Below are 25341 nucleotides of genomic sequence, written 5' to 3'. Positions count from 1 at the left end.
CCTGGGCCAGGTGACAGCCTTCCCTGCTGGGAACGATCAAGCTATTTTGATACACAGCAAACAAACTTCCTCCTAATGACAATTTGGCTGAACGTTTTCTAAAGGGATGAGAAACTCCGTGAATTTTCCCTTACGTGTCTCTGCTTCTGGATCCGGCCTGGACTGAAACCAAACTGCTGCAATACCACAAGCAAAGCTGTTCTCGGAGGAGCCGCAGCCTGACAGCCGCTGAGAAGGACCAGAAAGTCCATTTGGATAGCACAGATGTTACAGCCCGAGAGATCCACCTTTTTCTGGGATAACCAAGACATTTTCAGTATGCAGCCAAGGGTAAAATTTCCAGGTTTTGCTTTTGCTAGCTGTGGGCCACAGAATCACAGAATGGTTTGGGTTGGAAGGGACCTTAAAGACCATCCAGTCCCACCAGACCATGTTGCTCCAAGCCCCCTCCAACCTGGCCTTGAACCCCTCCAGGGATGGGGCAGCCACAGCTTCTCTGGGCAACCTGGGCCAGGCTCTCACCACCCTCACAGCAAAGATGTCGTATTTGTCCACGGCAGAGCGTTGGCTGTTTTTGGTACCCACGGATTCTGGCAGGGATGCTTAAATGGGATTTAAATGCAGAAATCCCCATACTTTGCTAATAGGTCAGCAAAATGGACAGATGAGAAGATCCAGAAACATGATTCCCACTCCATCGCCAGCAGCTCATCTTCCTCAGTATGGTGAGGGGATAAATGAGGCCTCTGATTGAAGTCAACTCCCGACAGACCCACCCCACTCCTCATAATTGTGCCATCATCCAGCTATGGGCATCCTCTGTCTACTTGATAGGAGAGCGCAGATCTCGTTAACCAATGCTTTAGATCTAAACCCCTCACCAGTGCTACCCCTGCCGCAGACAGGCACCTACCACTACAGAAACACTGCTGCCATATCTCATTTTTTCCTTCCAGCTTAGAAATGGAGACGTTCATGCTACTTCCCCTACTGTGTAAATAGATGTCCTGGCCCTTGCTGCACACCCTGATGGACCTCCCTGGGGACCACCCTCCTCCTGGCTGGTGGCTGACCAAAAGGCTCAAGTCCGTGGGGCTGGTTTCATCTGCGGTCACAGCCATTTGCTTCCCAGGCTTGGAGTAATCCTGAGTAATTAGCTCGTGGGATTGCCGTGGGGCCAAAGGGAATCGGCCGCCGGGTGATGTGGAGGAGGGCTGGGGCGAGCGGGCCGTGGTGCCTCTGTCGGCGTGCGGGCCGGGGGGGACACGGTGGGCTGGCTTTGCTGGTCTCTGTCCCCGTTTGGGCTGGAGCAGCCGAGTGCCGGGCAGAGGAACCAGCCGGGAGCCCCGCTGCAGCACGGTGGGGCGGCGTCCTCTGATCAGGGCTCCTTCCCAGAACAAACCCTTCATTATCCCAAACTCCCCGCGGCTTATTTTTAGCCCCTTCTTTTCTTTCCTTTCTTTCTTTCTTCTTTTTTTTTTTTTTTTTTTACAGTATAGAAAGCCATCAGCTCTGCTGTCAGCAGGTTTATAAGAGCATTCCTGGAGGAAAAAAAAAAAAAAAAAAAAGCATCAAACCCACTTATTCTGTTGCATAAAGGTTTAGGCATAGATCCTGCTCGCTTCCAGGGCGCTGAGTCCCACCACACCTCATCCCTGCTCCAGCTGCTGTCCTTCAGAGCTGGTCGTGAGGGAAGCGGAGGTTTACGTAAGGCGAGAGCTGGACTGGAGCCGTTGAGCCACCTTCTGCTTCGACGAAGAGCCTGTGTCTTCCCTGCCGTGCAGAGGACACCTGGGTGCAGGGCCACCGGCGGAGAAGACCTTGCACAGCCAGAGCCGCGCGTCACCCCAGAGGGTTTACGTGGCGAGCCAGCCCCCGTAAAAATCCTGTGCTTATGAAAACGAAGGCCAGGCTGCCCTGTGGTCAGCGGCTCGGCACTAAACAACAGTCTAAATCACAGAGGCTTTGTATAAACAGCGGATGAGGATGCTTCTAAAAGGGTTTGCAGCACCGGGAGCAAACCACGTCCCACCAGATCTGCCCGTGCAGTGGCTCCGAGGGGGCTGGCATTAATCTGCCTCCTTCTGCGTGTAGCATCCTGTTAAGTGACCGTAAAGCAGAGGGGTTACATATAGAACAAGGCAGTTCTGGCTCCCTCTTTTCCCCTTCTCGGATAGGATCCAGGAGATGAGGATCCATCGCCCCTTCCCGGTGTGATGAAAGGCTCCAAAGAGCTTCCGTGTGGGAATGTTTCAGGAGCAGAGATGCTTCCCAGGGGATGTACGGAGGTCTGCGGAGAAGTCTAGAGAGAAACAAGTGGGGGATAGGGAGGAGAGAAAGGACAGCTCTTCCCATACGATGATTAACAAAGTTAAACTCTGACATGACAGTTTAAAAAACAGAAAGAATCAGGTTTTCACAGACAGGGTAGATGAGCTGGGAAATTCCTTGCTGCAGCTGCGGCTGTTAGAAGTTTACATTGCTTCAAAAAGCACCTAGACACATCTCTGGAAGAAAAATCATGGAGGGGTAATAAATAAAAAGATCTCACCCTTCTCTTTGAAACTCCGCTATCCACATGAAGTGCTGGGGGCTGGGAAGACTGCCTGAGTGCTGCGTGCTTGCCCTGTATTCATGTTCTTCTCTCGACATCTGCTCTTGGACACTAGTTGAGCTTGGTGGGTCATTGGTCTGATCCAGACACATTGGTTTTCTCTTTTGAAAGGCTCCCATATGTAAAAAAAAAAATCTTCATCGTCCCCTCTTACTCGGTGTCCAGTTTTCAAAATTTCATTGCAGAAAGATGAGCCCGCTTCTGCTCTCCCAGGACCACTCCAAACCAGTTTCTGAGTGGGTTGTTAGCCTTGCCTTTTCCTCCACAGCCCACCTCTCCCCCGGCCAGATCTCTCTGATCACAAACTCAAACTCTCCCGCAGCATCCTTTTATTGCTGCAGTAACGAGGCCATGACATATTGCTGGCCAAACAACCAGCAAAGCCAGCCAGCAGCTCCTGGAGACCCTTATGTCCTGAAGTACCTTTGCTGTGCAGTTGCTTTTTAGTGACTCTGCTCATCCACATGCGCCGCTAAAAATTATTCTGGATCCAGTCATGCCTCGAAAAACTGCAAGTCTAACTAGGACAGCTAAACCCCAGCCCGCTTTTGTTCATTCCTCCTGCCTATCATTGGTATTAATATCAACTTGTCGAGTTGATCTTGATGTGCAAGCCCTGTACAGCCTGCTGCACGACGCCTGTTCCTTTTCCACGGGTGCATCCCTCGCATGCACTCAGCCAGGTCTGAGCAAACAGGTCAGGGTCCTGCTTCAGAACCGGGCAAAAAAACAGGCATCGTAGTGTAGCATCCTTCTTGTCAAGGTCTGCCACCGTCCTTTAACGGCAGGGACCATCCTCCTCATTTCCCAGGGGAGAGTAAAGAAAACACAGGGCATCCAGCGAGGAGAGGCTGAGGGACTTGGGTCTTTTTAGTCTGGAGAAGAGAAGGCTGAGGGGGGATCTGATCAATGCCTATAAATACTTAAAGGGAGGGCGTCAAGAGGATGGGGCCGGTCTTTTTTCAGTGGTGCCCAGGGACAGGACAAGAGGAAATGGGCACAAACTTGAATATAAGAAGTTCCATCTAAACATGGGGAGGAACTTCTTCCCTTTGAGGGTGTCAGAGCCCTGGAAGAGGCTGCCCAGGGAGGTGGTGGAGTCTCCTTCTCTGGAGACATTCAAACCCCGCCTGGACACATTCCTGTGCAACCTGCTCTGGGTGGACCTGCTTTGGCAGAGGGGTTGGACTAGATGCTCTCCAGAGGTCCCTTCCAACTCCATGTGATTCTGTGAAAATAACCCCAGTGATCCCCGGGCCCGGTGACCGTCACTCCGGCTGTTAGCAGCTGGCAAGAAGCAGGCACCAGAGGTGGTCTGTGGCTGGCTGGGTCCGGGGGAGGGAAGCTGGGGGGTGTCTCATCTGGTTGGGTGTGAGATGAGGTTTATTATCAGGAGCCGCAGCAGGACAGCAGAGCCTGCGGTGTAATCCATGTGATTCCCATCGAGGCCGGACCGGCTGAGCAGGGAACACAGCCAGAAACAAAAAAAGGCATTGCCTAAAGTCCGGGAGTGAATTCCCAAGACCTCCCTTCTTTGGGGCTGGGCTCAGAAAATGCCAGGCGATGCTCCCTGCCCTCTCGGCTGAATTACCTATCACCTAAGGTCTCCTCCTCCCGCCTGCCATGACCCACCTGGAAGCGCCCGAGGAGCAACAGGTATCGCCTTCTGGCTTTCGTCAGGAGGACCGGCAGGCTCTGACACACGTGTGCACATCGAGGTCCCTGCCCTACGGTGGGATTGATTGCTGAAGGGACACGGTGACACTGCGTGGCTTCATTTCAAGTCTTTCGTTAACTGATGGTTATTTAAGACACGTGTTGCATCGCCGCCGTGTGTGCTGGATGAGTGCTGGGCTCTGAGAGTGGGCTGGGGTGGGGTTTTTTTCCCCCCCTTTCCCTAAAATAATGCAGCAAATATGGCTGGGCATGGCTTCTGCAGGGAAAAAACACTGCGGAGCCACAGCCTCCAGGTGCTTGCCCGCTGCCGGCTGCCTCGGGTGGCCATACCGAGCCGTATCACACCTTTGGGAAGCAGCATCCACACATTTTCTCTTCTGGTGGAAGGCACTACAAGAGTTTACTATGCTGTTGTAGAGACGCTACTGATAAGCCCGGTGCTTCTCCTCTGAATCCTTGCTCTACAGTCACTACGTATTAAACAGGTTTAATGCTAAATATATGTTGGGCTATTGGTCAGTCAGTGAAAGGAAGGAAGAAGTTAAGGTAAAGCTAAGGTCAGGCACAGATAACAGATGTTAGAAATGCCCATTTCCATCCATGAATGAGGAAGGACCACCTGGGTGGAGACATCTTCACCTGAGCACCTAGAGGTAGATGAGGTGGATCCTGCTCGTTGACAACCTTGATTAAAAACTCGGCATTTGCCAGCAGAGACGACGTTGGAGCTGACCCTCAAGCGCCTCTGTGCACGGAGTAGAAAATAGCCCGGCAGTGACTCAGCTGCGTCTGTTGACAAATGGGGCTCTGCTTTCTCAATCAAACACAACATGAGCCAACAGGAGGAGGCCGGGGTGTCCCACACTTGGCCTTGCCTTCACGGAGGAGACGTGGACAGAGGCCAGGACCGGCAGGACGGAGGAGATGTTGGTGTCCCCAGGCTTGCTCTCCTGCCAGCAAGCCCACCCCGTACCCAGCCCAGGCTGTAGCTGCTGCTTCACCAAGGCTTCTGGAGCGTTGAGGGCGTGAGGACATGAGCTCGGATCCAGAGGGATGCTGCCTGCAAAAGGACCGCCAAAGTGTCACCTTTGAGGCAAGAAAAACCCAAGGGACGTTTAACCATTTTATTGCCCGTAACCTCAAGAGAGGTGAATGTCCGTCTGTCTAAGCCTTCCCACGGGTATCCAGCTCTGACCGCAGCCACCCACCTCGGCGACTCCTCTTCACCCAAAAAGCAGCCGGCGGAGCCTTTGGCAAAGGGTGTGCAGCCCTGGGAGAAGGTTCCCGCGGTGGCAGAGTGCCTGGGGAGGGGGTCCCCATCCAGGTGCTGCAGGTAGGCTGCTGCCACCGCTCTGTTCCTGTGGGATAACGCCAACAGCAACCCTTCCTGCACATCTCCGGCACCAACGGTGCCGCAAATGAAGGCAGAAGAACCTGTCTTTACTCCCTATTTTCAATATTACTCTGGGGAGGTATTTAATATCGGCTCGTCCCTGTAGAGCGTCTGCCTTTTGTAGCCGCCGTTCGATGAACTCCTCTCCCCGCATTTGGGAAATGCCATTTCTTGTGCGTTTTGCTTTTAGCGGCGTAATATAGTCGGGCTTTGACTCCCCGAGCCCGATAAACTGAGTGACTCAGAAACCTGCAATCTGCTTCGAAACAAAGCGTTTAAGATAAAAGATATAAGCGGTAATGGAGCCGCTCGGCTCAGAAGTATAAATGCTAGCGGGTTGCTCAAAAATACTCTGTATTCAAAAACCTCCTAACCTTTCCTCAGCTTTTTCTTAACCCCTGCGAGCCCTGGGCAAGGCAGGCTGCGAAGAGGAGCTGATGTGCCATTTCAGATAGGCTTCCACTCCGGTGTGCAAACCCTGGAGCTGGGAAGTGGAAGGAGCTCGGATGCCAGCACGAAGATGATATGGAAGGGGGGAGAGCCAAGCGCTCCCTCCACGGCCTCCAAAGCACTCCTATTTCTGCTGGTTAAACGGTTGCCAGCTTCTGAGGGGATTATGTGTCATCAAGCCTGTTGGCTGCAACAACTGATTATCTCCAGCAACGGTTTGGCCTTTGGATTTGCCTCTCAGAGGGCACACCAGGAGTGCTGTCACCCATGTGTGGCGACTTGTCACCACTTGGGTTTCCCTGTTCCCAAAGAGGTGGCATCCCCAGCACATCCTGTCCTCCACCAGCTCAGGCTTGCACCCAGCAAGTCCTTCCAAGCAGCCTCGGAGATACCTCCAAGCAGGAACTGAGGAGGAGAAGAAGAAGCAGCAGCTAAAAATCAGCTCAGCATCCAAAGCTTCCCGTTCCCAAGAAGCAGCAGCTAAAAATCAGCTCAGCATCCATCTTGAGCTTCCCATTCCCGCAGCTGGATGCTGGCCTGGCAGCCATGCCGCGGAGGGAGCTTGGATGCAAGGAAGATGACGTGGAAGAGGGGAGAGAGGAGCCCAGCTGCGGCCAAGTCCAGTGGAAAAATAATATCCGCTGCAGCCTGAGATGGGAGAAATTCCAGGGGAGAGCAGCCAGAGGAGTAAACAGTTTTGGAATGCAGCCTCAAAACCAGCACTGACGCTGTTGTATACCTTTGTGTAAACTGATGGCTGACCCTCATCGAGGCTACCAGGAACAGACGAAGAGCAGACCCAGGCAGCTGAAAGAATTTGAGTCAATGAGAAACACGTGCAGAACGGTGGAAAAGGCTAGAGGTGAGGAAAGAGGTGAAGAGGGGAGTTAATAGAAAAAGCAAAGGGTGCGATGGGGCAAGCAGGTATCGGAGCTGGGGTGCCCGGTAGCCAGGCTGGATGCTTTCACATGGGAGTGATGCCGAGGCACGGGATGCACAGAGCTCAGCTCTCCTGAAGCCGGGTCAGGCTGAGTATTGGAGATACTGGGTATTCCTCTGTCACAGCACCAGTTAAGCACGGGGAATCATAGAATCACAGAGTGGTCGGGGTTGGAAGGGACCTCTGGAGACCATCTGGTCCTGCCCCCTGCCACAGGAGGGTCACCGAGAGCAGGTTGCACAGGAACGTGTCCAGGCGGGTTTGGAATATCTCCAGAGAAGGAGACTCCACCACCTCCCTGGGCAGCCTCTTCCGGGGCTCTGCCACCCTCAAAGGAAAGAAATTCCTCCTCATGTTGAGATGGAATTTTCTGTGTTCCAGTTTGTGCCCGTTGCCCCTTGTCCTGTCACCGGACACCACTGAGAAGAGCCTGACCCCATCCTCTTGCCCCCTGCCCTTTAGCTATTGCTCAGCATCGATGAGGTCCCCTCTCAGTCTTCTGGTTGTGTGCAGGATCCAATCAAATCTGGAGCTAATTCGCTGTTGGGAAGCCAAGGGGAATGCCATGTGGAAGAGGCGAAGGCTGTGCGCACCGGTAGCGAGAGTGAGAACCCCCTGAAGACCCAGCATGCAGCCTGGGCCTTAAAGGATGCTGCTGTTCGCAAGCAAGTCATCGCACGTTGAAGGCAGTAATTACAGTAACGAACTTCTCTGACACTGTGCTGCTGGCATGCCGAGTCCTTTGGCCAGTTTGCAGCGGGTTTCTTCACTTGCTGCACTCCCAGCATTAAAGGAGGATCTCAAAGGCAAGAATAATTAATAGGGAACGATAAATTGAAGAGAGCTGAATCATGGGAAAATACGGAAAATGAAGATGGAGGAAGTGATAAAAGTGTTCGGGGTACTGCCAAGAGCTGCAGGAGGGAGAGAAAATCCTCCCCTCTCTCACACCTCCACTTCTTATCATCACCTTGAAGAATTTTTCGTTCCTGAAGACAGAGGAGAGGCTGAGTCTCTGAACAACAGCTCTGCAGAGCCGCCTGGGTCTGCGGGGACATGTGAAGAAATGCGGCTGTCTCTTAAATAACGGGAGTTGACACCAGTTGTGAATAGATGAGTGATCGTGGCTTCAGCCGTCGCAGCAGAGGATCTGATTTCAAATGAAGCCCCATTCATCCATCCATCCAGGGCCCATCATAAGGCTATTAAGGGAGCATCTGTCACAAAAACCACAATGGCTTTAAATGCTTGAAAAAGGGCACAACAAAAAATAAGCCTGCTTAGCTTATATACTTTATTCTGGGTGACGTGATTCTTGCAGCTCTTTAGCAAAGAAACGAATGATAAATATGATGGGTAGCCAAAATGTGTGATGTGAGCGGGGTGAGGGTTGTTTTTCACCGTAGTGTGGAGTTTGGTTGGCTTTTGTTTTTCCGGGCTAGCCGGGTAGGCATGAGAGACGGTGGCAGTGAGTTTTCTCGGGTGTGATTCTGTCCCGCTCCGGAGCCCTGGCTCAGAGCACTCCCTCCAGGACACACAGGGGAAGCTTCTCCAGCAGCAGGACCAGGGCAGCACGTTCCAGCCAAGTGGGATGTGCTTTGGCAAAGCACAGGGGGAAATATGCTCCGAGCAAGCCGGTGTGACTAGGTCACTCTACATTTAAAAAAAAAATAAATAAATCGCATTTAGCTAAACTGAAAGAGAAAGTCAAGCTTAGGCATCACCGCTGTCTTATGTGAGTGGTTCCAGCCCACACCTTCTTGCACTCACTGGTAAATTCATGGAATGATCATAGAATGATAGAATGGTTTGGGTTGGAAGGGACCTTAAAGACCATCCAGTTCCAACCCCCTGCCATGGGCAGGGACACCTCCCACCAGACCAGGTTGCTCCAAGCCCTGCCCAGCCTGGTGGTCTTGATCTTCCTCTTTTCTTTGTAAATTACATTGAGTTGGGCTGAGTTGTTTCGAAAACTTGTTTCACGTGTGGATGAAAAAATGGGTGGTGGTCATACACGCGCAGCTGTAGGGTTCCTCTACAAAAACATTTCACGCTGAAAGACGGGACTTCCTACCCAAAGTTTCAGCCCAGGGAGGCATTGCTTATCTTCACAGATTTTAAGCCTAGAGCAGAATAAAGGTAAAAGTTTTAAAACTATCCAAGTGTTTTAGAAAGCTAAATCTCGCCTCTACCGCCCCCCCCAAAAAACAGTTTATACTCCCAGGTTATCACCATCTAAGTGGGCCCTGGATTTTGCCCGGGCACCGCGTCTCCCGCAGTCCCAGCCCTGTGCTGGATTCCAAACTGAAGCGATGACTCGCTCGGGGGGGATTCATCTCCCTTCCTTTGGGCTGACCAGAGGCGAGGCACCTCGTCAGAACAACTGCCCCCATCTCCCTCCTTTCCCAGCGGAGACAGAGGCATCTCCCGAAGGCGGCTCGACCTGTCTGTTCTGGGAGCAAGACCCATATGCTCCCACTTCTTATCTGAATAAACCCTCACAGCACAGCCTGCGTGTGTACCGCATCCAGCACAATGGACCCATGGGGACTTTCATCCCCTGGGGAATAAAAATAGCAAGTCATATTAAGACTGTGTATTTTCACAGATTGCAATCAGGGCTCAGAACACACGCACACTTAATTTCCTGCTTTCAGTTCACTGTCAGATTTTATGCTTAGGTTAGTGGGGTTTGTTCAGGTTTCTTTTTCCCCAGAATAGGATTTATTTTTTTTTTTCCTTTAACTACAATACCTTCAGCCACGAAAACTGAGATTGAAAAAGATTAATAGGAAGCTGAAGGATTCATCTGAGATTGGCGAAGATTAGTGCGTGTCTTATTCTTATCTGTTTTCTTTTTCTTTTCCCTTCTTCTCGCAGCTACCTAGACAGCTTAGATCGAATCGGAGCTGCAGACTACCAGCCCACGGAGCAGGATATCCTCCGGACCAGGGTCAAAACAACTGGCATCGTAGAAACCCACTTCACATTCAAAAACCTCCACTTCAGGTTAGTCTAAAACTGCACGTACTGGGTGAAGTTTCGAGGCATCTATTCCTCTCAGGGTTTCCCCGTAGCTCCCAAAGGAGAAATTGTTAAATTGCTGGTTAATGCACAGGTGGCTCCCACTGCAGAGGACACGGCGTTTGGGGGGGGGGGGTCGACAACGTGAAATGTTGGGCAATCTTGTCTTGAAAATCACTGCCTTTTAGATAGGAGCTCACGGTACCTTCTTCTAACCCAAACGACACCGCATTGATGGGAGGAATACTATGAGATCGGCCCCGAGTCCGATTAAGCCTCATAAATGTAAAAATATTTGGCCAAATCTTATCTCTAAAGTGGGTCTATCACTTGTGGTTAATGCTACATATTGACCCTCGTGATGCCAGCCAGTAGAGAGAAGAGGTCATGAAGACAGAAAGCCGCACACACGGTATTTAGAGCATTTAAAACTCAAGAGTGCGTGGTCTCCACCTCCGCCGGCCCCTTGGGACCCAGCAGGCTGCTGAGGCTCTCCCACAGGTCCCCACATCCCTAAGCTGCAACTGCTTGTGGAGGGCCTGGAGAACAAATCTTATGAAGAACGATTGAAGGAGCTGGGACTGTTTAGTTTGAGGAAGAGGAGTGATGAGGGGAGACCTCATGACTCTCTACAACTACTTGAAAGGACATTGTAGAGAGGTCCTTCTCACAGGTAATTAGCGATAGAATGAGAGGGAATGGCTTCAAGCTGCAACAGGGTAGGTTTAGACTGAACATTAGGAAAAAATTCTTCACAGAAAGAGTGGTCAGACACTGGAAGAGGCTGCCCAGGGAGGTGGTTGAGTCACCATCCCTGAACGTGTTTAAGAGTCGTTTAGATGTGGTATTGAGGGATACGGTGTAGGGGAGAACTTTGTAGAGTGGGGTTGATGGTTGGACCTGATGATCCCAAGGGTCTTTTCCAACCTGAATGATTCTATGATTCTATGCTCTTCCTGGTCCTCCTTGGCTCCAGGCTCTGGAGAAGACCCAGCCAGTGGTTAAAGACCTGTTGCTGTGTGTTTGGAGCCTTCCAGGGACCACGTGGTCAGAAAATGCCGAAAACTGCTAGAAGTTTCCTCGTAATTAAGAAAGAGCGGGGCGCTGACGGTCTTCTCCTGTGCCGTAGGCTCTTTGATGTCGGGGGCCAGCGGTCAGAACGCAAGAAGTGGATTCACTGCTTTGAGGACGTCACAGCGATCATTTTCTGCGTGGCGCTGAGTGGCTACGACCAGGTGCTCCATGAAGACGAAACCACGGTGAGTCTAAACCGGGTCCCGGAGGCCCCGACGCTTCTTTACGGGAGAACCGCTCGGAGATCGCCGAACGCTCACTGGGGGGGCCACAGTAACGTGCTTTTGTCGGTCGTTCCCCCCTTGGCTTTGAAATCCTGGGGGGATTTTGTTCCTCCTCCGCACTCTTCGAAATCAAGTCCTGCACGCCCAGGTAACGCTTTCTTGCACGGGTAAAGTCGCGGTGGTTTATTTCTCCTTTCTAGCTGAGCTGTGTGTTTTTTTCAAATTGTGCTAAGGGGACCCTGCATCCAAAAGGAGGAGGCAGAGCTCGGTGGGCTTTTAAAACAAGCGTGGGGTGGTGGTCGCGCCGTGGTGGAGAAGCGCAGGGCAGCCCTGCACCCCCGAGGCAGGCGCAGGCTGGGAGCATAAGCTATTCCTTCAGGCTACAGAAATCCATCCCTTTTCCTAAAGTGAGACTGGAACTGTTTGATTCCTTCAGGTAATTTGCTCTAGGAGAGCTTTTATGACTTCCCACTGTGACATTAGGCTCAAAATACCATCTGGAAATAAAGCTAGCGAGGAGCTGTGCGCGCCCCGGCATTAGAGTGCAATTAATACAAGTGAATTAAATACACAGAAAGGATGCAAGAAGCCTCATTACTGGCTTCTGGCCGTTCATTCAGTGTGTTGGGGGTGCAGGCTTTTGGGACTAATGACGACTGCAGCAAGCACACGGTGACATCTGTCTAACGAGAAGGAGTTGGAGGCCATACTGGTAATGGTTTCGTCCGTGCCCAGTCTCTGTCTCTCTGAGGGTCTTTATTCTCCTGCTGGTAAAGAGGTCAGGCTTGCGGAGTGCTGGTGATGAGGAAGGAGTTGAGGGAGAGAGTGCTGTTAGGGAGCTGTTGTCTCTTCCCCAAAAAGAGGGGAGCGGGAGGGGGCTGTGGTTTCTGGCCCCTTTGAGCCGGGTTTATGAGCTTTGGGGAACTGTTTGATGAACTCGCCTGGTGGTTTGGGTCGTTTGACCATGAGCCAGCAATGTGCCCTTGTGGCCAAGAAGGCCAATGGCATCCTGGGGGGCATCAGGAAGAGTGTGACCAGCAGGTCAAGAGAGGTCATCCTCCCCCTCTGCCCTGCCCTGGTGAGGCCCCATCTGGAGCAATGGGACCAGTTCTGGGCTCCCCAGTTCAAGAAGGACAGGCAACTGCTGGAGAGGGGACAGCAGAGGGCTACAAAGATGATGAGGGGCCTGGAGCATCTCCCATACGAGGAGAGGCTGAGGGACTTGGGTCTTTTTAGTCTGGAGAAGAGAAGGCTGAGGGGGGATCTGATCAATGCCTATAAATACTTAAAGGGAGGGTGTCAAGAGGATGGGGCCGGTCTTTTTTCAGTGGTGCCCAGGGACAGGACAAGAGGAAATGGGCACAAACTTGAATATAAGAAGTTCCACCTAAACATGAGGAGGAACTTCTTTCCTGTGAGGGTGGCAGAGCCCTGGAAGAGGCTGCCCAGGGAGGTGGTGGAGCGTCCTTCTCTGGAGACATTCCACACCCGCCTGGACATGTTCCTGTGGGACCTGCTCTGGGTGGACCCGCTTTGGCAGGGGATTGGACTGAATGATCTCCAGAGGACCCTTCCAACCCCATATCATTCTGTGATTCTCTATTGATGCCAGAATTCAGGGTGATGTTAACGTCACGGCTTGTCCCTCCAGACTGAGACACCTCTCATGCCCACTTATTTATAATCCTCAGTTGTCACCTCCCTCTGACCTCATAAGCTCAAGGACGCTCAGCCCAATTGGGTTTACTGGGAAGGAACTGAAATCTCCCGACATGAGGTGGAAAACCCCAGCCATCAGCTCAAGGCCATCGATCTCTGCAGCTGGGCAGGGAAAAAGGCACCCGGGAGGTGATAAAGAAGGATACTCCAGGAGAGGGCAGACCCACGGGAAGCCACCATTTGAGCAGAGAGCAAGGAGCTCTGTGGGTGTCACAAAGGATTTCTGGGGATGCTGAGCAACAGGAGGGCAGAGGCAGCTGCCGTTGCATTTACACAAGGGGGAAAGGATTCAGCATCACCACCCCTGCCTAATCCCAAGCAAACAACCCTGAGCGAGGCCAAGGAAAACAGGGAAAAAATGACGGTGTCAGATCTTGTCCGCCCTATTTTACGGCCCCAAGCGCGAACGGACTCTGGTCCTCTCCCAGCTCGACCCCCAAGCCTCGGGTCTCCTCCCTGCTAACGTGGTGCCTCTCCAAAAACCCAGCAGTAAAAGCAGCATCTCTTCAGTCAGCTGATTTGCCCGTCTGTCTGCATCCGTCACATCTGCTGGCTTTAATGACGTAAATCAGCTTTTATTGCTTCTCACTTAGAAAACACAAAGAGGAGGCAGCTGAGAGAGAGGGAGCTGGAGGCTGCTCCTCCATCTTCATTTTCTATACAGATGCTTACTACGGCCCGGGCACTTCCAGCTGCATTAAGCCACCAAAGGTTTGGGGGCTGTACAGATGTCCCTGTGAGTATGAAAGGACTTGTAGAGCTCTCATTGCTGGCGCGGAGCTGTGAGAGGGAAAGAGCACCTCAGGGGCCCAAAAAAACTGCTTGCAAAGCTGGGTGCACAGGGAGGACAGCTTTCCCTCCTGCGATCGGCACCCTGTTGGCAATAATCACTGGAGCCCCCAACCGCAGAAGGACATGGACCTGTTGGAGCAGGGCCAGAGGAGGCCACGGAGATGCTGGGAGGGCTGGAGCCCCTCTGCTGGGAGGACAGGCTGAGAGAGTTGGGGGGGTTCAGCCTGGAGAAGAGAAGGCTCCGGGGAGACCTTAGAGCCCCTTCCAGTCCCTCAAGGGGCTCCAGGAAAGCTGGGGAGGGACTCTGGATCAGGGAGGGGAGCCATAGGAGGAGGGGGAAGGGTTTGACACTGAAAGAGGGGAGATGGAGATGAGATGTGGGGAAGAACTTCTTTGCTGTGAGGGTGGTGAGAGCCTGGCCCGGGTTGCCCAGAGAAGCTGTGGCTGCCCCATCCCTGGAGGGGTTCAAGGCCAGGTTGGATGGGGCTTGGAGGAAGCTGGTCTGGTGGGAGGTGTCCCTGCCCAGGGCAGGGGGTGGGACTGGATGGTCTTGAAGGTCCCTTCCAACCCAAACCATTCTGTGATTTCACAGGAGCTTTTTGCACGTCTCTAAGTTAAACCAAACTTCAGGCAGGTGCAACTGCAGCTCAGATAAACTCAGCCTTTAACATGGAGCTGGGGCTCACCTTGTTAAGCTCAGTGAGCGTGAGGGTGCTGGGACCAGTGCAGTTGTAGGGTCAGCTTGTCTCAAAAAAAAGCTCAGGAACAACAGGTTTACTGTGAATCCTTCCAAAAGAGGCTCAGCAAAGAGCTGGTTAAACCAGGCTGGGTGAAACACCCCCTGACCTGTCCCTGTCCTTAAAATTAAAACACAGCTCTACACCTGTAAAGTTCTTTTGTGGTTTATTGTGCTCTTTGTTTGAAAAGACCGAGCACTCGTCCTCCTGCGGCAGCTAAAAGGGGGCTGTTGTGTGCAGAGCCATGGCTCCCTAAGAGCAGGTAGTCTTTTATAAGGGATGTATTTACTTTCCAATTCCCTGCCACAAAGAGCAACACTGCAGGAGCCAAGGCAGGCAAGTAATTCTCTATATCCAGATCAGAAAGACATAAATAATATAAAGAAAACTTTCTGCATCTGTGATTTCTAGGCCCGTAGACCCCTAAAGACCCTGGTGCTGTTGAATCCAGCCTCTCCCATTGCCCCACAGCCCTTTTTTACACCGCTGTTGGCGGATCTAAACTGCTTCCACCCCAAGGAGGTGCCGTATTTGTACACGGTGGGAATTTTGCTTTACCTGACTGAACAGCTGCGTGGATTATGGTTTTGCATGACGAGGCTATTTCGTCTCGTTTGTGACTTATCTTTATGTCTCATAAGCTGAGGTTACAGGAGGAAAAGCCTGAGGTCTATAATCTGGGAGAAGAGAGGGGCAGCAGTCATATTAATCAGTAAAACTGGAGGAGATTATTAACGAAGGCAGATTTGCGTTGTTCCTTCTAAATGGAATTCCTAATGGCATTGACAGACAGCAACAGTATGGGACCTGTAGTTGGACTAGATGATCTTGAAGGCTGGACTAGATGATCTTGAAGGTCGGACTAGATGATCTTGAAGGTCCCTTCCAACCTAGATGATTCTATGATTCTATCACAGGAACCGAGACTATCCTCTTTGGTTTTTTCCCTTGCAAGTTCTAAGGCATCGTGGGCAAGAGAGGGAGATGCTCCTGGTGCAGATTGCTGCCTCTGAAACGGAGATGTTTAGGTCATACCTATCCAGCCAAGACGTGCAAGTATCGTCCGCGTCCCCATTGCTGAGCACGGGGTGGGTTGAAGGCACTGTGCTGGTGACCCTTGGTCTGCATTAGTGTTGCCCTGTTGGTTCCTATTTTGTTGCATGACCTGGTTAGCATGCTCTCTCTGCTGCCACTGGGCAAGGAAAATTGAGTTGCGGCGCTCAGAAATTGCCTTAGGAGTGACAAAGCAAGTGGAAGTGGCTCGGGCATCGTAGGAAATAGAACTGGGGGGGGGGGGTGTTGGGGGGGAGTGGGGGGAATAGGGAGTTTGTGTGCTTAGGATAACCACCGGTGTCCTTGCAGTTCGCATGACAGCACTTTATCACCAAGGGAAGCAAAAAAGATTGAATCGACTGTATGTTGCAGGAATGACCAGGTCTTCTCTCAGGCTCTGGTGAAAAAAAACAAAAAAGATGGGTTTTATGAGTGTTTCTGCCTGGGCAGGGTCTTGACCTCAGCATCCTTTCTCCCTCACGCTCGGCAGAAAGCTGGCTGCCCCTCACACCAGCGATGGGAACACGGCTGTGCGATGACACCTGAACTCACCTACAGGCCACTCTGTCTCTTGTCCTGCTCAGGAGCAGTTCACTGGAGTTTTAATGTGTGTGGGCGAGTGGTTATTCCTCCGTGACACGGCTGGTGTGGCTGCTTCCCTCCTTGGGCTAGAAAGTATTTGCAGGCATAAGGGTTTAAAATGAGGATTTTGCAATAGGAAGTGACGTTAAGAAGCCCTTCCCTTAACGCTAGACCCAACACGAAGTAGGAGAAAGCAGCACGATGGGTCCAAAAGCAGGTGAAGTGATTCATATCACCTCATATAAAAGTATGAGATGTGTAATCTTTAATGCCTCCTAGCAGAGCGGGCACGTCTGCCCCATCACCGCAGCACGGGTGCTCCTCAGTGGCGGGGGGCCTGGGGAAGCTTTAAGGGACGAAAAGGGTCTTCCACTGTGGATTTACTGGTAGGAGGGGGATTATTTGGGTGCTTCAACTCCCCCTTTCGCAGCAGCCTGTCCTTTTACACGTGGTACCCGGAGACAGGCTCCCCATCCTCAGCCAAGACCTGCCCCAGCTGCTGAAGGTCTCCTGCAAACACCTATTAAGCTACTAACAGTTGGGAAGGGAAGGGGGGCAGCCAGGCGTTCCCGTTGTTAGCCGGCGCCGAGACAGCTTGTGTCCATGCCTGGGCTCCCGGGAGCCCTCCTGGGATGCGACAACATTTCCCACACGGCACCCAGGAACGGCACCAGGAGCATCCCTCCCTGCTCAGCGGGATATTGCCGCCCTGCGCCTTCGCCACGGCAGGGAGAGGGGCTCCTCGCTGTTGAATAATGCCACCTCCTCTTCAGTGATGGGGGAGGAAAAGGTGGATTTTTAGGACCGGAATCTTTCCCAGGAGAATAAGGAGGAGTGGGCAGAGCGGTGGTTGTATTTGCTCAGCTAACTGGGGGAAAAAAAAAAATCAACGTGTAGAGGTCAGAAAGCCGGGCCAGGCGGCTTTAGGAAGCGTCGCAACTTGTTTCTGCAATTTGAGGGGAAGAGAGGATTTTTATTGTAACTCTCATTTTCTACGGGGATGTACTGGCTTGTGCTGTGTGTATTATATTCTGGTTATGACTGGACGCTAAGAGTCACTGTTTCTTGGGAAAACACTCTCATTTCCTAACAGGTATTAACGCAAATTAATCGCAGCATATAAGGGCAGCAGAAGGATTTCTGTAGGATCCTTACGTAGTCTGGCTGCCGTAGGAAACTCAGCTTCACCCGGCCGCGAAGCCCAGCTCGGGAGAAGTCCTCAGCTTCTATTTCTTAACCAAAGCCCATGCCAGCCGTGTGCTGCCCGTGCCACGAGGGGCGGTCGCCCACCGTGGGGCTGGCGAGGTGCTGGGTGGTAAGTACAGTCCCCTCCAGGCTGGCGGCGGCGGCTGCAGAGCAGAGGTACTGCTTTTAACCCATGAGCAGCAGCCACGTGTTTCCCCGTGTTTTTATTTCAAATCAGCAAGGGTGATAAAAAATGTCGTTCCGAATGTTCTGCGAGGGAACCTGCTTGAAAAACGGTTAATTGTATTATTTGCTTTCTGTTCCCCCCCACCTTGACCGCCCTCCGCTTTCTTCTCTCCTCCCAAAGGCTCTGGGTAGCCCAGGATCTCCTGGACAAAACCTTTGCAGGTCTCTACACGGTTACGGTTTTGACACCACGAGTAGCAGGAGAGGAGCTTTGCTCTTGGGCTCCCGCACCAGCCGGTGCAAACCAGGGTAGCAAAAACCCGCACACACACACAGAGACACAGGACGGTCCAGACGAGGGGACGTCTTGCCACCGAGAGCCAATAAGTCGATGTATTTATTATTTTTTCTTTAACATTTGTACCTCTTCGCCTCGGCCCCCTGGCGTGGGTCCCATGCGCGGTGGGGAGATGCTGGGTCGTTTGGAGGCTGGCAGCCAAGCCTTATGGTATACGGTACGGCAAATCGTGCCCGTTTTGTTTCACTCTGGGTCGGATCGGATGTTTCCTTCATCCACGGAGCCGCTTTTATCTAAATGAAACGTCTCAGGAGCAGCTAAAGCGCATCAATGAGAAGGAAAGCGTTAATCGATAAGGCGCTGGGCTGAGTGATGCTGCCGGCGTGGAACGGAGCGGGAGAGGGCTGAAAGCGCCCGGCTGCCTCCTCCACCTCTCCCAGTTTCCAAATCTGGTGGGGGGAGAGGGGGGGACACACACGGCGGCCACCCCCAAAAGCCCAGCCGGCAGCGGCGAGCCCAGTTCTCCCTGGTGTAACCTCTCCGGTGTGTGCACTAGCGGGTTTGGGGAGCGCTGTCCCGAGGAGATGCCACCGGGAAAAGCCGAGGAGCCGGCCCGTTTCTGTTCCATGCTCTTTGCCTTTGATAACGTCCTCCCCCGGCTCCGGGGGTCCGGCTCCCCGGGTTGTGCTTCGTCCTCTCCGCGCCTGCCCTCTGCGCTGCCCGGCTCCCGGCGGAGAGACGGCCACGGCCTCGGCCCCGCGCCCCAAACGTCGCCCGCCTCGGCGCCTCCACAAGCTTTTCCTCGCCCGGCTGGCCTTACCTAGCCAAACAAAGGCCAAAAAATGAGCATTTGAGAGACCAACCAAATTCGGCAGGTATGAAGCTTCTCTTGAACCGAGAAAAAAAAAAAAAAAACAAAAAAAAAAAAAACCCAAAGAAAAAGCCAAGTTGAGAGTTGAAAGCAGCAGGGAACATGACACTTGGTTGACTTTGCCGTGAGCTCTTTCCACCACCATAAAACCATGTGGAGGACTTTGTGACTCTCTAACTGGTTTGAGTGTTCGTTGGTTTTTTTTTTTCCCACTCCTCTTATCTCTCTCCTTTTCCTGTCTCCTTTTTTTTTGCTGTTTTTTTTTTTTGTTTGTTTTTGCATGGCCTATAACCTAACTTCTCGCTGTGCGTGCGTTTGAACGTATGGCTCTTCTGCTGGCGAGGAGCTAATGTTCTTCTAGAGGCACGAGCTAACGTCGGTGGGAGCTGCCTGACTTCTAGTCTGGTTGTTCTTAGATGCCCTTCCTTACTTTTTTTTCCTTTTTATACTGTTTCCTCTTCCATTTTCACCGTTTTTTCCTCTCTGCCAGACGCTTTCGGTTGAGCCATCTTCCAAGAGGACTAAAAAAAATTTAAAAAATTTAAAAAATTAAAAGCCCGACAACGGACGACACCACTAAACAAAATAACAAAACCCAGGCAAAGGTCACGGCAAGGTCATTTCCAAAATTATGTCACCTTGATGTCTGCTTCCAACTCTAGATTAATTCAAGGATCTACCAGTCCTTGGTTAATGTATCCAACCAGTCGTGTGCCGCACACACTTGAGAAAGTAAAGAAAAAAAATTAAATTAAAAGAATTAATGAAAACCTTTCAGAAAATCTGCATGAGCTACACCGACATGTAAATCTGATCAAAGGGCAAAAGTAACTCCCCATCCATGCATGGTGCATGATGATTTCTGTGAGCTGGGATCCTGTAAATTACATGCTATGCAAAACCAAAGCAGCTCTGCATAGTTAAATGCCCTGAGGTCACTAACTGTATGTCAAGTGTTATAGGGACTGCATCTGTGTATGTATACGTTCAGCTGTATGTATACATAAATTTATTATGTATATCGTAGCTTTTCATTTTTTTTGTGTTTTCCTCCTTAATTTAGTTGTTTTAGATTTCCCTACATGTTGAACGTCCCCGAGTCGCTGCCTTTGGCCTGATGCCATCTCTCCTTTCTGTTGCAGAACCGCATGCACGAGTCACTGAAGCTTTTTGACAGCATCTGCAACAACAAGTGGTTCACAGACACGTCTATCATCCTCTTTCTAAACAAGAAGGACATATTTGAGGAGAAAATTAAGAAATCCCCCCTGACTATCTGCTTTCCTGAGTATACAGGTAATGAGAAGGCAGGGATGTGTAGCAAAGGGATCACGGAGCGATGCTGGGGTGTGTCGCAGGCAGTGGGGCTAAAGATGCATAGCTAGAGCTCCCATCCCAGCAAGTTTCGTATCAGTAAGTGCCCCTAGGATCACCCCCACCATGTCTAGTGGTCCACGTAAAGCCTGAGGATGACTTCAACCCAAGTTCTTCGCAGGCACGGGGCCATCAGCACTGAGCAGGGTGTTTGATCCAAGCCAACACCCGTAGGAGCGGGGCTGGCAGCACGCTCCCAAACCCGTGTCCTGGTTCCCGGTGTGGCTGAGGAACACCACCCCTCCTGCAGGTCTCTCAGGAAGACGCAGTGAGCTTAACCATCACAAACGGGTAATTGGTCTCCGGGAGACCAACGCACGGGGTTTGTCAGGCTGTCCTCAGCTGGATGCCAGCTTTGCTGTTTCATAACCCATCACGTTCCTCGTGTGGGTCCTGGTTGACCACAACAAGGATCCCTCTGCGGTTCCCAGGCCACTATTCCCTGCCAGGCACCGAGGGGCAGCAGGATCAAGCCCTCCAGCATGCAGACAGCAGGTCCCACAGCTCAGGCTGGGAATTTTTATCACCTTAGTTTAGAAGGTCCCTAGTTTTCGCTCTCAGGTTGGCTAACACCAAGCCACGTGGAAACGCTTCCAGTTAAATGCAGATAGAAAACAAGGTGCTTTATCTTCTCGTGCACTGGCCACCCACACCTCGTAACCCACAGCGCAGACAGAGGAGAGCCACAGCAAGAAGAGCACAGCATGGGAGAAGCCCTCCCTTCTGCTGGCTGCCTGTCATCTGACCTGCTAATGATGAGAATCCATCACCCATGCAAAGGCTGCAGCTGCATCTCGCCAGCTTCCACAAACCCTCATTACCATTCCGAGACAGCATAAAAATAAACTTTTATCGTCATGAATTATTTAAGCTCACCGGAGACATCCAGATGAATCAAGCCGACAGGCAGAGAAGCAGATCTCTTTGTCAGGAAACATAGTTGTGAACCGGGAGTACCAAGAGTGTCACATTTCTGGGCAGGCCAACAAATTATTAACCAGAGCTTCCTATCTCCGAGCACTTGATTTTTCACTGTGAATAGGCAAAGGCGATCCATCATCGCTGCTTTGGGCTGAATGGTCTGTGACCATGGAGCTGAGCGACTCCATCTGAATTCAGAAGAACATCTGCAGGCTTCCTCTCCGGGCAAGGGTTGGGTGTTTGTCACTACCAACACATTTCAGCTGTCGACTCAACTGTTTGGTCCAGGCAGAACCAACATGTTCCTGACAATGTTTGTCTAAAAAAGGTCTAATCACGGAAATTTCACCGTCTGTACAGTTGAAAGCTCACAATAGTGCCAACCCCAAATTTCGATGGTGGCAAATTAGATTGCTGTTTGCCGTCTCTTGGATGGCGTGTAGAGCAGCTCATCACCATCCTCTTTATAGCAGCGCCTCTATATGCTGGAAGATTTTCATCATGCCATCTTTCTTTTTCCCTTTTCTCCGTGAAGCAAACCTGCACCTTTCACTCCTTCCTCGTGGCGTTTTGCAGACCTGGTTTTGTGGATCTTCAGTGAGGTCTCCCAGTAACCCGACTCTGAAATAACATCCTTACGTATCCCTGATGGCAGAGAGATGCCGGTTTAGATATAACTTTTCCTTCCCAAACTGTCCCAGCCCAAGAGAGGAGTTCAGTGGGGGAGTCCGACCCTTGTACAGACGTAGCTGAGCTCTCAGCTGACCACGCAGAGGAAAGCAAACATAGCTTGTTTCTGGAGCACTCCAGCCCCAGATGAACCAAACCAGTCCTCCCCATACCTCAGAAGACCCCAACGATGCTCTAAATTCCTTCAAGGTGCTTTTCTGGAAGCTGGGAGCTATCACAATGGCAGGGACCCTCCCCACAGGGCTTTCTTCTCTCTCGTGCCATCGGAGAGGGCTGGAAGTCCTTCCACTGACCTGACAGTCATCAGAAGTGAAGAACACCTCACCCCAAGGCATTCAGCGCTGCCATTAAAAGTTGGCAGTTAGCTTGTGCTAGCGTTAAGCTGGACTTTAGAGCCAAGCAGACACTTAAGGTTGCTCGCCCCTGCTTTACTGGCCACGGCTCAGGGGATGAAGCCCTCGTGGCCTTGTGAAAAAAAGCAGCGTTATTAGGAAGTTGCCCTAAAGTTAAAAAGAATGATTTGATGAAAGCCTATAAATCAATCCAGCGGACTTTCAACGTCACCAGCCCATTCCACAAAATGCTTTTAATAAAATGAAGCTTCTGATGGCCATTAGTTCTGCTGACAGAGAATTGTTAGAAGAACTGCATCCACAAATTTGCTTGCCGTATGCTGGAGCACTGACTGTTTCCATCCCCTTAATTCACTCATGCTTTTAGCTAATCCACAATACTTAGCGAGGCAGCAGCGGAGTCCAGGGCGTGTTTTAAACCAAGCTGGTGTTAGTGATTCCCCGCTCTCCCATAAAGAATCCAGCATCTAAATCCTCATGCCTTGAAACCATCAAGTTCCCTTTCATAAAATACCCTCCTGGTGGTACACAGCACTTGGATCTCTTCCCAGACTCTTTACAGAGGTCTTCATTCAAGAAACTGCACCCAGAAAACAATTTCCTTGTCTTACTTCAACCATAGTCTCAAGTCTGATGGTCTTCATGGGTTTGTGGCTTCCACTAGTGATGCACATACACATGTGAGTGCAAGTCATTTCCCAGATCAGCTGCCTTCAACCACGGCAAATCTCAAGCCCCAGTGAGCTTCTCTCCAGCAGATGACAGCATTTCCCACCAGGAAAGCATCGTGGAGATCCAAGAGAGCTCTACCAACGTAGAGCCCTCCAGGGCTCAGGGAAACCCAGCACTGCTGGAGGGCTGCACCCCAGGCCGGCCAGAAACCGGGGTTCTCAGACCTGGGCAGGAGCTGTGTGTGTGAGCGATGCCAAGGCTGCCCACCTGAGAAAGGGTCTGCTCTTCTGCGCGGCTGCTCCTGAGGCTTTTCTTAACTCAAAACCTGATGGTTAATAATGTTTGGCACAGACATCTCTGTACGTCCAAACAAGAACCTCCTCGTGGTGCAATTTTAGCCACAGCTCTAGCAGCAGGTACCATGATCCTAATCCCTTAAAAAGAGGCCCATTTTTTATTAGCTTTTTTATATTTTGTTTGAGAAACCCCCACTCTGCTCTGTAACGGAGGCTGGATCTTTTCGTCTCCTTTTCTCTTAGTGAGTCAGGGAAAGGAGGGCACGGTTACCAATACTGCCCTCAATTCATGAACATTTTAGCTCCTCTTTTCCATCAAAAGCTGAAAATTTAATCAAAAAAACCTAAAAAAGGAAAAAAAAGCTGAGCCTTTGCACCAGGTCAAGCACTTGCTGCATTCCTGGCAGGTTTTTTCTCTTTTTTTTTTTTTGGTCAGCATGATGTGGAATTTCTTTCTGGCTTTCCCATCATAGCCTGCTTAGCACTCGGTTCCCTCACCCGTTTCATCTCTGTAGACTGTAAACAGCGACTCAGAAGGAAAATACAGCTGAGCTGATGGTCGGAGAGCATCTCCTCCCTTGGGGCAGTCCTGGCTGGTAGTAGTGCCCATCCCTGGGATGGAGATGGGGCGACTGGGCTGCGGCAGCCCCGCTATGAGCTCCCCATGTCCCTACAAGGGATTCAGAGTTACGGGAGGGATGGCTTTAACCCACTCTTTTTTCCTGTCGTCTCGGCTCTCTTATAGGCCCCAACTCTTTCACGGAGGCGGTGGCTTACATCCAGGCTCAGTACGAGAGCAAGAACAAGTCCCCCAACAAGGAGATCTACACGCACATCACCTGCGCCACCGACACCAACAACATCCAGTTCGTCTTCGACGCCGTCACAGATGTCATCATCGCCAACAACCTGCGGGGATGCGGACTCTACTAAAGCCCTCTCCTCCCCTCCTCATCCTCCGGTCCCACGGACAGGTCCTCTCTCTCTCTCTCTCTTTTCTATTTCCTCCTCAGAAGACGATGAGGAAGAAATACGTAAATCCCTCCTCCTGGCCCAGAAAACTTTGCAGCAAGTTCTGCTTTCCCCAGCCCCGTTTTGTTTTAATTTTGGTTTATTTTTGGTTCATTCCCTTGCTGCCTGGTTCTACTCCTCCCTTCCAATTCGCAGCGCTGTAGAGGGAGCTAACGCCTTTCCCACAAAGTGCATTTCAGCTGCCAAAAGACAAAAATACTTCAGTTTTAAAAAAAAGAAAAAAATCAAAGCCTTAAAATACTGGTCAGCACAGTGTAGTTTGGAACCAAAACTTTTTTTTTTTTTTTCCTTGAAACTAAGGGATATTTTTAATTCTCCTGGTTATTTATCTTTTTTTTTTTTTTTTTTAAACACTATTCCTTTGGGAAGTGCTAGATACAACACGATCATTTTGAGGCTCCAGTTCCTACCCCAAAGCCGGAGGGGCCGGTGTTGAACGCAGGTGCCACAGCTTGGATTTGTATATTCTCCTTTTTTTCTAGACAGCTATTTGAACAAGTGAAACAGCCATATCGAGTTCTGCTGGTGTCTGAGTAAGAGGGACGCAGTAACAAAACCTACTAAGCCTTGGTCTAAAAACATTCGTTACCAGTAACAGTTTTACCTCAAGTTTTTCAAAATTAATGTTAAAAGATATCTAGTGGTTTCAGTAATGCGTTTCTGATGCTGGATGCCATGGAGCTGCTGGGCTTGGACCCTTGGACCGTAGGCAGCATGCCCCAGGGATGGTGTCCCAATGGGGACCCTGCACTCGGGGACATCCTGGTGAGGATGCCATCCTTCCCAAAGCACCTCCCAGCCTCCCGATTTCAGCACAACCGATGCTCCTGCAGCATCTCTTTCCAAACTTTGGCCCTTAAACGCTGGGGTGCACCCCAAAATCTTTAGCCCTGGTTTCTTGTAGGCAGGGTTTGACCTTCCAAGTACCTGGAGTGCAGAGAGGTGCTTTGGGGAACACCACCGTGCTTGAGTGACAGCAGGGTGTGCAGGAGCCTTGCAGCTCTTCATCGCACCTCGGGCTTCTAAGTACCCTTGAGAAGCCCGACCTTGCACTCTGAGCCTCCTTGGCCGATCAGAAGCAGGTAGCTTGCCTGTGTCATCTCCTGGTGGGCGTCCAGGAGAGACAGCTCCAGGTTTGGTGTCTCCAGCCAGGGCATCTCTTTACCAGTACCTAAAGTGAGAAG

At 51.3% G+C, this 25341-nt stretch overlaps 1 protein-coding gene across 4 annotated transcripts in view; it reads left to right on the top strand.

Moving 5' to 3' along the window:
• GNAO1 (G protein subunit alpha o1) overlaps positions 1 to 24365 on the top strand; it is a 146918-nt gene extending 122553 nt beyond the window's left edge. For all 4 annotated transcript variants that reach the window (XM_074152092.1, XM_074152094.1, XM_074152091.1 and 1 more), the window contains 4 exons: positions 9955 to 10083; positions 11228 to 11357; positions 19962 to 20115; positions 23871 to 24365. In XM_074152092.1, the coding sequence (XP_074008193.1) occupies positions 9955 to 10083; positions 11228 to 11357; positions 19962 to 20115; positions 23871 to 24058 (601 nt within the window). In that variant the 3' untranslated portion in view covers positions 24059 to 24365. The remainder of the gene's footprint in view (positions 1 to 9954; positions 10084 to 11227; positions 11358 to 19961; positions 20116 to 23870) is intronic.
• The last annotated feature ends 976 nt before the right edge of the window (positions 24366 to 25341 follow it).

This window comes from Numenius arquata, chromosome 8 (genome assembly GCF_964106895.1).
Source record: "Numenius arquata chromosome 8, bNumArq3.hap1.1, whole genome shotgun sequence".
Classification (NCBI taxonomy): domain Eukaryota; kingdom Metazoa; phylum Chordata; class Aves; order Charadriiformes; family Scolopacidae; genus Numenius; species Numenius arquata.
This window is presented reverse-complemented; position numbering and strand designations above follow the sequence as displayed.